The 11,661-nt window shown below is 52.8% G+C and overlaps 1 protein-coding gene across 1 annotated transcript in view; it reads left to right on the forward strand.

Moving 5' to 3' along the window:
• The window catches only part of LOC111527578 (actin-binding LIM protein 2-like), a 36,811-nt gene extending 27,718 nt beyond the window's left edge, over positions 1-9,093 (forward strand). Inside the window, exons 5-6 of the mRNA XM_026448275.2 lie at positions 1,543-1,630; positions 9,008-9,093. Of these exons, the coding sequence (XP_026304060.2) occupies positions 1,543-1,630; positions 9,008-9,093 (174 nt within the window). The remainder of the gene's footprint in view (positions 1-1,542; positions 1,631-9,007) is intronic.
• The last annotated feature ends 2,568 nt before the right edge of the window (positions 9,094-11,661 follow it).

The following is an 11,661-nucleotide window of genomic DNA, read 5'->3' on the forward strand; positions in this document are numbered from 1 at the left end:
CCCAGCTACTCAGGAGGCTGAGGCAGGAGAATGGTGTGAACCCAGGAGGCGGAGCTTGCAGTGATCCGAGATCGTGCCACTGCACTCCAGCCTGGGCAACAGAGCGAGACTCCGTCTCCAAAAAACAAATAAAAAGAGTGCTACTCAGACCACTGGATGTTTGAATAATTGTGATCAGCGAAATGATCATTTCACCCACATTCTGGGGCCAGATGCTGTGGCGTGACCTTCTGTCCAGAGAGATCCTTGCACCTGGTACTCCCTGACATGGCCCAGGTGCCAGGCCCTGCGCTTGAGAGGCTGGCTGTCTAGTGGGGAAGAATACACACAAGTAATCCCCAAACTGGAAATGGGGCTGTGAACACCCAAATTAGGGAAGCGTTCAGGGAAAGCTCCCAAGAGGAGGTGGCATTTGGGATGAGAGAGCAGTCAGGGTGGCAGGGGTGGGACAGTGGGAGGGCTGCTCCAGTGGAGGAGGCAGCTGGTGCCGAGCCTGGGCCCTGGAGGGCAGACAGGACTGAAGTCAACCTCCTCACCTGCGGGAAGGGCCCCTTTGCTGGAAGACTCATGGCCTTATCACCTGGCCGGGAGTTCGGCAGAGAAGGCCACACCGGGCTCTGTGCAGGAGAAAACCTGCTCTGGGGCTCTTGCTCCCAATACACAGGGGCCACCTCAGGGGTTGTTTTCATCCTAGGGAAGGCACAGGACAGGGAAAACTGGATGCTCAAAATGATATTTTAGCCCTTTACTTACTGATTCAGGAAACTGGTTGTTACAAATTGAAATGTAGGTAGGGATTAGGAAACTTCTTCCCGTTTTAGGAAAGACTGAGCCACGGGGATTTAGCATCCGCATTTAGCAACAGGCTGCACCCACCATGCCCTTGGGGTAGGAAGTGTGCGCTGGAATGTGGGGGTGAAGGCAGCATTTCGGGGTGGGTTTTTTTTTCCTCCAGGCAAAAATAAGCCAAATCAGGCAATGTAATTTGTTTGGGTTATTTCAGTATTAGCATTTGTAATCTAATTTAATAAATTTCAAGAATGATAAAAACAAAATGCTCGTTGAACATACTGAGCAATACAGAGATATGAAAAGGAAAGTATTCATCCTTTTTCACCCCATTCCCCTAATTCCTGCACCTGGGGAAATCGTGTTATCTTTCCCTCCCCTCCTTCTCCCCTTTTCTTCCTCCTCCTCCTGCCCCTCCGGCTCCCTCTGGAGACACCAAGGCCCCTCTGTGGAGGCCGCCTGCAGGAGGCAGACCCCTCCTAGACTACCACGGCAGGGAGCTGCACACTGGGCTCCTGCAGCCTGGGCAAGTGCAGCCAGGTCCCCCCCGCCTCCCCACAGGGCACCTTGGACAGCCTGGGGCACCCCCTGGGTCTGGGCTCTGCCCAGGGGTCTGGGGTCCCAATGATGGGGGCTGGCCCTTCCAGTATCCCCTGAGTACCTGTGCGCAGTGTGCTGTGTCCATGCCGGGCACTGTGACCCAGCTGACCTTTCTGGCTTTAGTAGAAACACTGCTTTGTGCTTTTTTTACAGGCCGGGGAGAAGCACTATCACCCTTCCTGCGCGCTATGTGTCAGGTGCGGCCAGATGTTTGCAGAAGGCGAAGAGATGTATCTTCAAGGTACAAATTAAATTGTGTTGTTTGGTCCCCTAGAGCAAGGAACTACACTCTGCGAGGTCCACACCACATGCTGGGTGTGAATGGGTTGGTTACAGCGTCATCTCGCTAGGTCACGAACAGCCCAGCCACAGCAGGGAGCTGGCAGGGCAGGGTGGGGGCATGTGCCAGGCCAGCCTCCTCAGCCTGCCTTGTCTGTCCAATGATCTCAGCGAGAAAGGAAAAGGGCCAAGCCAAAGACTAGCACCCAGAAGTGCTAGCTATTTGGCTCCAAGTAGCAAAGCTTAAACAAATACAGCCTGTTCACATCCATCGCCACTTTAGGCCCCTTCTAGACAGCCACCCCAGCTCAGGGAGTCCGAGTTAGGAGTTTTAGGTGTTTCCTGCCCCAGCCACCCCAGCCTGCTGCAACCCCTCTGTCCACAAAGGAGGTTGGTAACGAGGTACTGAGGGCCACTGGCAGCAGCCGAGGCTTTCTTCCAGGAGCAAGGGAAGCGCCAGCCCCACAGAGCATGGTGAAAGGAGGGTTTGGAGGAAAACGTAGCAGACTTCTAACAGGCCCTGTGGGAAATGCCCCAAACCCACTCACCATGAAAAATCACTGTCCTCACAAAGGCGGGGTGTCCTATGGGCTGTCAGACCTGAAGAAAGAGCGAGACTTGAGGACTGGCCGTCTCTCCTCCTCCCAGATTAACCCTTTTGAGCTCATAGCTTCTCATTTTCACAATTAAATTAACCTTCTGATGGTAGCATTCAGCTACCCTTTATTCCTTCACAATATAGGTATCCAGCGGCAGGGGAGGAGGGAGACAATGACTCCTAGAAGGGGAAGAAACATAATTTTCTACCTTTTATAGTTCTTAGTTGGGACAGATCCTGTAACAAAAGACAGATTAATAAGATAAGGATGAACAGAAGCTTATTAACACATGCATCGTGTGTATGTGCAAAGGTAGCCCAGAGAAATGAGGACACGCAGGGGCAGATCTCCAAGAGGCAGTTTTGGGTTTTTTGGTTTGTTTTTGTGGTTTTCTTGTCTTTTCTTTTCTTTGTTTTTGTTTTTGAAATGGAGTCTTGCTCTGTTGCCCAGGCTGGAGTGCAGTGGCAAGATCTTGGCTCACTGCAACCTCCGCCTCCTGGGTTCAAGCAATTCTCCTGCCTCAGCCTTCCAAGTAGCTGGGACTACAGACATATATCACCACACCCAGCTAATTTTTGTTTGTATTTTTAGTAGAGATGGGGTTTCACCATGTTGATCAGACTAGTCTCAAACTCCTGACCTCAGGCGATCTGCCCACCTTGGCCTCCCAAAGTGCTGAAATTACAGGTGTAATCCACCACACCCAGCCGTCAGAGGCAGTTTTGCCCTGAGTCTGAAACAACAGCATTCCCTACAATGAAGAAGGAAGGGTGTGGGGAGGCACAGTTATGTTGAGTGGGGGGGCGGGGGGGAACAGGGGGCACCTTAGGCAAGGGGGAGGTATGCTGTGTGCCTTCTCCACTGAGAAGAGACCCAGGGACTTCGGGTCATCCTCATCTTCCTGGTGCAGAGAAGAGACACCCTTAGAGTTGGAGGTTTCTTTTGGAGATCTCAATTCCCCTTATAAAATGGTCACTTCTACTTGGTTTTCAATGGTTTTCTGAGTCTACTATTTCCCTCAGTAATCAACTCAAAATAACCCTTATGCCAAAGGGGCATGTTAGGGGTGGCACATTCTGGCCTGCTAGTCCTGTTTGGGGTGGCATGTTCTGAGCCCCATCACTCTCCTTGCAGAGAGGCCCGTAGAGTTATGCTTCATCTTATCACTCCGACCACCCCGCTATGTATTGCTTATTCATTCCCTGAGCCCTCCCTGCTAAAGAAAATTATTCTGGCGCTCATTAAAACCGGTAAGGAAGACTCTTCCCAACAGGAGTCAGGGCCATCGCAATGGACGAGAGAGGGATTGAGATTCTGAATACAGCAGACAGTGGGGATCGTAGCCAATGAGAAGGGTTGGGGCGGCGGGTGGAAAGTCGCTCGAGGTCCTGAGCTTCTTGCTGGACTGGCCCCACGAGATGCTTGCCGAAGACAGGCTGAGGACTGAGACATCAAAGAAGGGATGAGGAACTCAATCAGAAGTGGAGGGAGATTAGGCTTCTAGGCCGGGGGATTCCTGCCAAACTGATTTTGCAGGATTCTCGCAGAAACTGGGCCAGGCAGGCCTGAGACTGGATGGGTTGGGAGGGTGATGGTGGAGACCTGGGCAAAGGTCGAGGCCTAGTTGAGAAGAGGGTTCAGAGGAGTCTGACCCAAAGGCCTGGCCCGGGGAGCACTGGTGGGACAGGGGCTGTGTGTTGGAGTGCGGCCCCCAAGCCTGATGATGGATGAGATGGGGCAGAGGGGCCCCGGCGAGGATGGGTCTGGTATTGAGGCTTCATCTCTTTAGCCACAGCTCCCTTTTGAAGATTCTCCATCTCTAGTGCTCCCAGAAGCCAGCTGGGTCGGGCTGGGTGGGGGAGAGCTGCTGTCAGAGCGTCTGCTGGGCAGGTGCCTGAAGGCTGTTGAATGACCTCATGCAGCCATCGTCACAGGGCCGTGGGTCACACAGACCTCCCTTTCTCAGGCAGAACCCAGCGGGGTGATGTCAGACAGGACAGCCTCGTCCCCAGTGTCGCTTGTTCCTTGAGTCCCTTGAGTCTCTGCTCGAGAGCCCATCAAAGGGTCCTTTGGGACCGTCCCAGCAGTGCCAGGCTGTCTGGGCAGGGGGCTTGTTCTGCGTGGGGCTTGGCCCCCACAGTAAAGAGCACCCTTAGACAGTGGGGCCTGGTGGACGCTGAGCACAATGGCCTTGGGACGGCAGCTCGGGGACACAAGTTCACATCAAGGGTAACCTCATCTCAGGAACAAAGGCGCCCTTCAGGACGGGCCTGAGGCCGGCCCCCACTTCTGCTGTGAGGTTCTGTGGGGTGTCAAACCCAGGCCCATCCCCTCTCCTAACTTGGATTTCTCAGTCTGAACGATGACAGGTCTGACCAGCGGTGTGGCTTTGAGGCTCTGCTCCCTGACACAGGCCTCCTTCGGGCCCCCACCCTGCCTGGTCATCCCGAGACCCTCTGTGCGGCCTCCAGGGATGTCGCGGCTCTGTGCAGATGTTATTTGGCTGGCAAATCCTGCTTCAATAAAAGCTCTGAAAAGCATGGGCCCTAGCAACCCCCACGGTCTCCGGGGCGATGAGGCAGGCCAACCCCCACAGTCCACCACCGCTCCTGGCGTGGACTTTACCGTAAACATGGGGTGGGGCGTTAGATCCCGCTAATTGTTGACATGCCTGCATTAAAATAATGAGATACTCCTTTTTCCCACTGGGATAAAAAGATAAAAAGGGGCCGGGTGCGGTGGCTCAAGCCTGTAATCCCAGCACTTTGGGAGGCCGAGACGGGCGGATCACGAGGTCAGGAGATCGAGACCATCCTGGCTAACACGGTGAAACCCCATCTCTACTAAAAATACAAAAACTAGCCGGGCGAGGTGGCGGGCGCCTGTCGTCCCAGCTACTCGGGAGGCTGAGGCAGGAGAATGGCGTAAACCCGGGAGGCAGAGCTTGCAGTGAGCTGAGATCCAGCCACTGCACTCCAGTCCGGGCGACAGAGCGAGACTCTGCCTCAAAAAAATAAATAAATAAATAAATAAAATAAATAAAAAGGAAGCGTGAGCCCCATGTTGGTAAGAAGTCAAGGACACAGGCTTCTTATGCAGCTAGTAGGGGTGAAAATTGGGAAATTGCCAGAAAAATCTCAAGAGCCCTAAACATGACCCCACTCTTTGAGCCAAGACTCCATTTCCAGGAAGTATGTGCCAGTTGTGTGCAATGGAGCCCTTACAGTGTTATTTAGAAGTAAATAAAATGTTAGAAAGATCAGGAGAGGAGGCCAGGTGCAGTGGCTCATGCCTGTAATTCCAGCACTTTGGGAGGCTGAGGTGGATGGGTCACCTGAGGTCAGAAGTTCAGGACATGGTGAAACCCCGTATCTACTAAAATGGTGTGGGCCGGGCACAGTGGCTCACGCCTGTAATCCCAGCACTTTGGGAGGCCAAGGAGGGCAGATCACGAGGTCAGGAGATGGAGACCATCCTGGCTAACATGATGAAACCCCATCTCTACTAAAAATAGAAAAAATTAGCCAGGCATGGTGGTGGGCGCCTGTAGTCAAAGCTACTCGGTAGGCTGAGGCAGGGACATGAACCTGGGAGGCAGAGCTTGCAGTAAGCCGAGATCCCATCACTCCACTCCAGCCTGGGCGACAGAGCAAGACTCCATCTCAAAAAAAAAACCAAACAGGCCGGGCGTGGTGGCTCAAGCTTGTAATCCCAGCACTTTGGGAGGCCGAGACGGGCGGATCACGAGGTCAGGAGATCGAAACCATCCTGGCTAACACGGTGAAACCCCGTCTCTACTAAAAAATATGAAAAACTAGCCGGATGAGCTGGCGGACGCCTGTAGTCCCAGCTACTCGGGAGGCTGAGACAGGAGAATGGCGTGAACCCGGGGGGCGATGCTTGCAGTGAGCCGAGATCGCGCCACTGCACTCCAGCCTGGGCAACAGAGCGAGACTACGTCTCAAAAAAAAAAAAACAAAAACAAAAACAAAAACTGGATGTGGTGGCGGATGCCTGTAATCCCAGCTACTCAGAAGGCTGAGGCACCAGAGTCTCTTGAACCTGGGAGGCAAAGGTTGCAGTGAGCTGAGATCACATAACTGCACTCCAACCTGGGCAACAGAGAAACTCTGTCTTAAAAAAAGAAAGAAAGAAAGAAAGATCAGGAGAGGAGTAGAGAGATAAAATTCTTGTCTATCCATTTTGTGTAGCCTTTAAAGTTGCATGTTTTGATATTTAATTAACTGAGGAAATGTTCAAGACATTTTTAAGCAAATATGTAGGATGTGAAATTGTATCTGTGTTTTGTGTGTCGTGGCTCACACCTGTAATCCCAGCACTTTGGGAGGCCAAGGCAGGCAGATTGCTTGAGCCCAGGAGTTTGAGACCAGCCTGGTCAACATAGTGAGACCCCATCTCTACAAAAATATGAAAAATTAGCTGCGTGTGGTGCTATGCTCCTTTAGTCCCAGTTACTTGGGAGGCTGAGGCAGGAGGATTGCTTGAGCCCAGGAGGTGGGGGCTGCAGTGAGCTGTGTTTGCACCACTGCATGCAGGCTGGGTGACAGAGTGAGACCCTGTCTCAAAAAAAAAAAAAAAAAGAAAGAAAGAAAGATTGTGTAAGTACACTGAACCCCTTCCATTTGTAGGTACACCTATACAAAAGGCAGCCAACAAAAAGCGGGTGATAGATTAGAAATGATTTTGATTTCATTTACACTTTTTAAAAGATTTCTATAACTTTTAATAAGCGACATCTATTACTTTTTTTTAAAGACAGAGTCTCTCTTTGTTGCCCGGGCTGGAGTGCAGTGGTACAATCTTGGCTCACTGCAACCTCTGCCTCCTGGGTTCAAGCGATTCTCCTGCCTCAGCCTCCCAAATAGCTGGGATTACAGGCACCCACCACAACACCTGTCTAATTTTTGTATTTTTAATAGACACGGGGTTTCGCCATGTTAGTTAGGCTGGTCTTGAACTCCTGACCTCAGGTGATCCACCCACCTCGGCCTTCCAAAGTGCTGGGATTACAGGCGTGAGCCACCTCGCCCGGCCCTATTACGTTGATGGCCGTATTTTTTTTTTTTAATTTATAAACAAGAAATGTTTTCTATACACTCACACATGTAACCCAGTCACCATCTCTCAGAGCTCTGAGTTGCTGCTGTGTCCTCAGAAAGGAGCCGCCATGAAATCTACGTGACCCCAGGGGCTTTGCAGGCAGGAGGTGGGATAAGTTCCTTCATTGCACACACACTTTTCAGCCCCTACCATGTGCTAGCCTGTATGTCTTGTTTGTGGGATACACGAGTTGGCTGCAGCCTTCACCTTCGTGGGAGTGGCAGGTGAGAGATGGAGACACAGCCATGCAACTAGCAGAGGGTGTGTGAGCGCAGTGCCAGCCCATCGCACGGGGTAGCAGTTCAGGCTGGGTGTGTGAGTGCGGTGCCAGCCCATCGCAGGGGTCGGCAGGTCAGGCTGGGTGCTTGAGGGTGGTGCCAGCCCATTGCAGGGGGCGGCGAGTCAGGCTGGGTGCTTGAGCACGGTGCCAGCCCATCGCAGGGGGCAGAAGGTCAGGCTGGGTGTGTGAGCACAGTGCCAGCCCATCGCAGGGGGTGGCGGGTCAGGCTGGGTGTGTGAGCGCGGTGCCAGCCCATTGCAGGGGGCGGCGGGTCAGGCTGAGGCTCAGGGAGGCCCCAGGAGGTGCAAGTGCCCCAGGTTCTGAAGGATGGGAAGGTGGGCAGAGAGAGCTAACATTCACTGAGTCCCCATGCACAAGAAGGGTTGCACTAATGCAACTAACATTTATATACAACAACTTACAAAGCACTTTTCTGATGCTTTATTACCTCTGCTTAATTTTATTAAATTCACCCAGTGACCTGACACGGTAGAATTCGTATTAGCTCATTCTTAGGTGGAAAAAAATAAAATAAAAAAGAAAACCAAAGACTTGGGGCAGTTTGAGGTTGAATTAGAAGAGACCAGAGTGCCAGGGATGTTGGGGGCGCTTGGTACTGGGTGACCTTGTTATGTTGATGGTAGTGGCTGTTGACATGGGTGGCTGGGCAGAGCTGACAGCTAGAGAAACTGAGGCACAAGAAGCCGCAGAGATTGAGTAGATTAGTGACAGGGTGGGGCCAGCGTTTGAGCTTTGTGCCCAGCTCCCACCGAACACACCTGTTCTTCACCCCATACCCTGAGGAGCAGGCTCACTTCCCAGCTGAAGTTCGCTCTTCCCACCTCTCAGTTTAGAGCCCTATCCCCCAAGTCCTCCTCCCCAAGGCTGGCTCCCACCCAGGTTGCAGCCCCAGCTGTCTCTGCGGGTGGGCCCAGCCATTGCCCTCAACATGCAGGCAGTCAATCCTACATCCTAGCCAGGGACTTGAAACCCCTTCAAACACCCCCTCCTCAGAGAAGAATCTTCCACCTGCCCCCCAGGTTCCTCAAGACCCTACGCCTCCTCCTGTAGGAGCGGTTGTGCACAGCAGCCATTTCCCTGTTTATTTCCTGACTCCATCCCACAACTGGGCTGTGAGCCCCTGGGGGCGGGGACTGGGATCTGGGTACCCACTGCCTGGCACTAACTCCAGCGCAGAGAGGATGCTCAGGGACGCTTGAAGGGTGGAGACCGAGTGCACGTCTGTGCATGGACCTGCTCCCTCTTCTGTGTTTCCACACAGGCCCCTGCAACGTGGGAAATAACTCTAATCATTTCTCTCTTGGGAATTTGTCAACAGGTTCCTCCATCTGGCACCCGGCGTGTCGACAAGCAGCCAGAACTGAAGACAGAAACAAGGTTGGTGGCATGGACTGGTGTCTCTGATGTACTCTTCACTGCTCCTGCACAATCTTTGTACCGTTAAGAGGACACTGACCGGGTTCTACAGGCTCGTTGTCCAGTCCCACAGGCTGCAGGATGGGGGCAGTGAGGCTTAGGAGGTGGGGAGGGTAAACAGGTAGACAGGTGAGCACTAATACAGGGGGAACAAGGGCATCTTTGTTTTCTGTTGATATCACAGAATACCACAGGCTAGGTAATCTATTTAAAAATAAGTTGATTCGGCTCATGGTTCTGGAGGTGGGGAAATCCAGGAGCGTGCTGCAGCATCTGGTGAGAGCTGTCCTGTGGCAGGAGGGGGAGACAGGGCCAGAGCTTATGAACAAAGAGGAAAAAGGGGGTCAAACTCCCGAGATAACTAACCCACTCCCACAGTAATGGCATCAATCCATTCAGGAAGGCAGAGCCCTCATGAACAGTCACTTCCCAAAGGCCTCACCTCCAACACCGTCACAAGGGACACCAAGTTTCCAACACACGAATTTTGGAGTGCACACAGCAAAGAGGCATCTAAGAGCCTTTGTGGACTGTCCTGCTGACCTTTTCACTCACTTGATGAACTCCAATGGCCGTGAAAATTGGAGGACAACTACAGTGTTGGGGGCCCCAAACAGTCCCCAAGACCACCCTCACGTCTGTGAACCCCGAAAATCCGAGACAGGTCTCAGTTAATTTGGAAAGTTTATTTTGCCAAGGTTGAGGATGCGCACCTGTGACACAGCCTCAGGAGGTCCTGACAACGTGTGTCCGAGGTGGTCAGAGCACAGTTTGGTTTTATACATTTTAGGGAGACATGAGACGTCAATCAACATATGTAAGATGAACATTGGTTCAGTCTGGAAAGGCGGGACAGCTCGAAGCAAAGACAGGGTGGCTCAAAGCATGGAGGGGCTTCCAGGTCCTAGGTAGATAGGAGACAAGTGATTGCATTCTTCTGAGTTCTGAAAGGAGGAATCAGATCTGCATTTATCTCAGTGAGCAGAGGAGTGACTTTGAATAGAATAGGAAGCAGGCTGGCCCCATGCAGTTCCCAGCTGGACTTTTCCCTTTAGCTTAGTGATTTGGGGCAGGCCCCCTCTGGCTGGTGGTCTGGGACCCGAGGGTGGTCTATGCCCCATGTGACTGGTGGTCCAGGACCTGAGGACACCCCTAAGGCCCACAGGTCAGGCCATGTCCTCATCCTGCTCCTGCTGTGGATCTCAGCAACCCCTGGCCTCCCATTTCCTTCCGAATGTGGGGTGTCCTGGAGGCCTCATCCAGTCCACCAAGCAGGCTACCTTGGGGGTCCTGAGTGACTCTGATGTCCTATAGCGGCAGGGGTGGGCTCTTGTTTGAGCAGCTGTGCCTGCAGGGAACAGAGTGGGGCATTCAGAGTGTCTGATGGGCTTCAGGACAGCGTTCGCACGGAGGCCCGTCTGAGTGAAGCTGCAGGATGCCCAGCATCCGGACTCCTCCTGGAAGGGCAGTTCCCCTGCTGGCCAGCAGAGCAGGCAGGGCTGGAGGCCTGCACAGGGGCAAGCAGGGGCCCTGGCTTCCCACCTGTGTCCCTGATGCTCTCCTAGAGGCTCTGCTTTGGGCAGGGGAGGGGCCCCAGGGGAAATCTACCCTTTTCTGCCTTCCATGGTGGCAGAAGAGTCATGCGATAAAATCCCGCTGTGAGCTTGGCCAGGATGGCAGCAGCTAGCTGGCACATTGTGAATTTCGTCGTCCTCTCAAATGGTGGCTGCAGTCCATGCTTCATTCTACAAGCTACCCCAAGGCTGCCCTGGGTCTCAGAGATGAGCAAGGCAGCAGCCCTTCCCTCAGCAAGCCACGGTGTGTGACTCTGAAGTGACCACAGGGCTGACACCATTTGTGAGATCCTTCCATGCCCACGGAAGGCCTGTGGAAGGGACCTGAGCGAGGGAGCCTCTCATGCCGAGGCCACCAGACCACACTGTGGCTTGCATGTTTGCATGGGGACACCACCCTGTCTCCTGATGATGCGGCTCCGATGTGTGGAGGAACACCAGGGTCTTTGTCTCAAGTTGAATTAGAAAAAACAACGCAGACACACGTGGAGTAGTTTTAAGGAGTGGAGAGTTTAATAGGCAAGAAAGAAGGAAGAAGTTCCCTGGTACAAAGAAAGAGGGAGGGGGACCCCAAAGCCAAGAGAAGGAACCCCAAGTGGGGTGGACACCAGCCAGGTATATATAGAGGCTCAACAGGGCTCAGGGGTTGGTTTGACCAGGCATGTCATTCACGTAGCCATGGAAAAGCTGGCCCTCGCACCATAACCTTTTAATACGCAAATGGAGGGCGCCATGATGTTCTACATACGTGGGGATATGTGAGGGCGGCCCCGCTGCCAGGAACATGTGGGGCAAGGGCAAGAAGGCGGCAGGAATCACCATGTTTGGGTGGACCCGGTTTCTAGTGGTCTGCCTTTGCATATCAAAGGATGCCAGCCTGGCTCTAAGAACTGCTTTGAAAACGAAAACTTCCCAAGGACACCTTTTCCTTTCTATCTGCCTAAAATAATTTCTTTCTTTTTTTTTTTTTTTTTTTTTTTTT

This window comes from Piliocolobus tephrosceles, chromosome 3, assembly GCF_002776525.5.
Source record: "Piliocolobus tephrosceles isolate RC106 chromosome 3, ASM277652v3, whole genome shotgun sequence".
NCBI lineage: Eukaryota > Metazoa > Chordata > Mammalia > Primates > Cercopithecidae > Piliocolobus > Piliocolobus tephrosceles.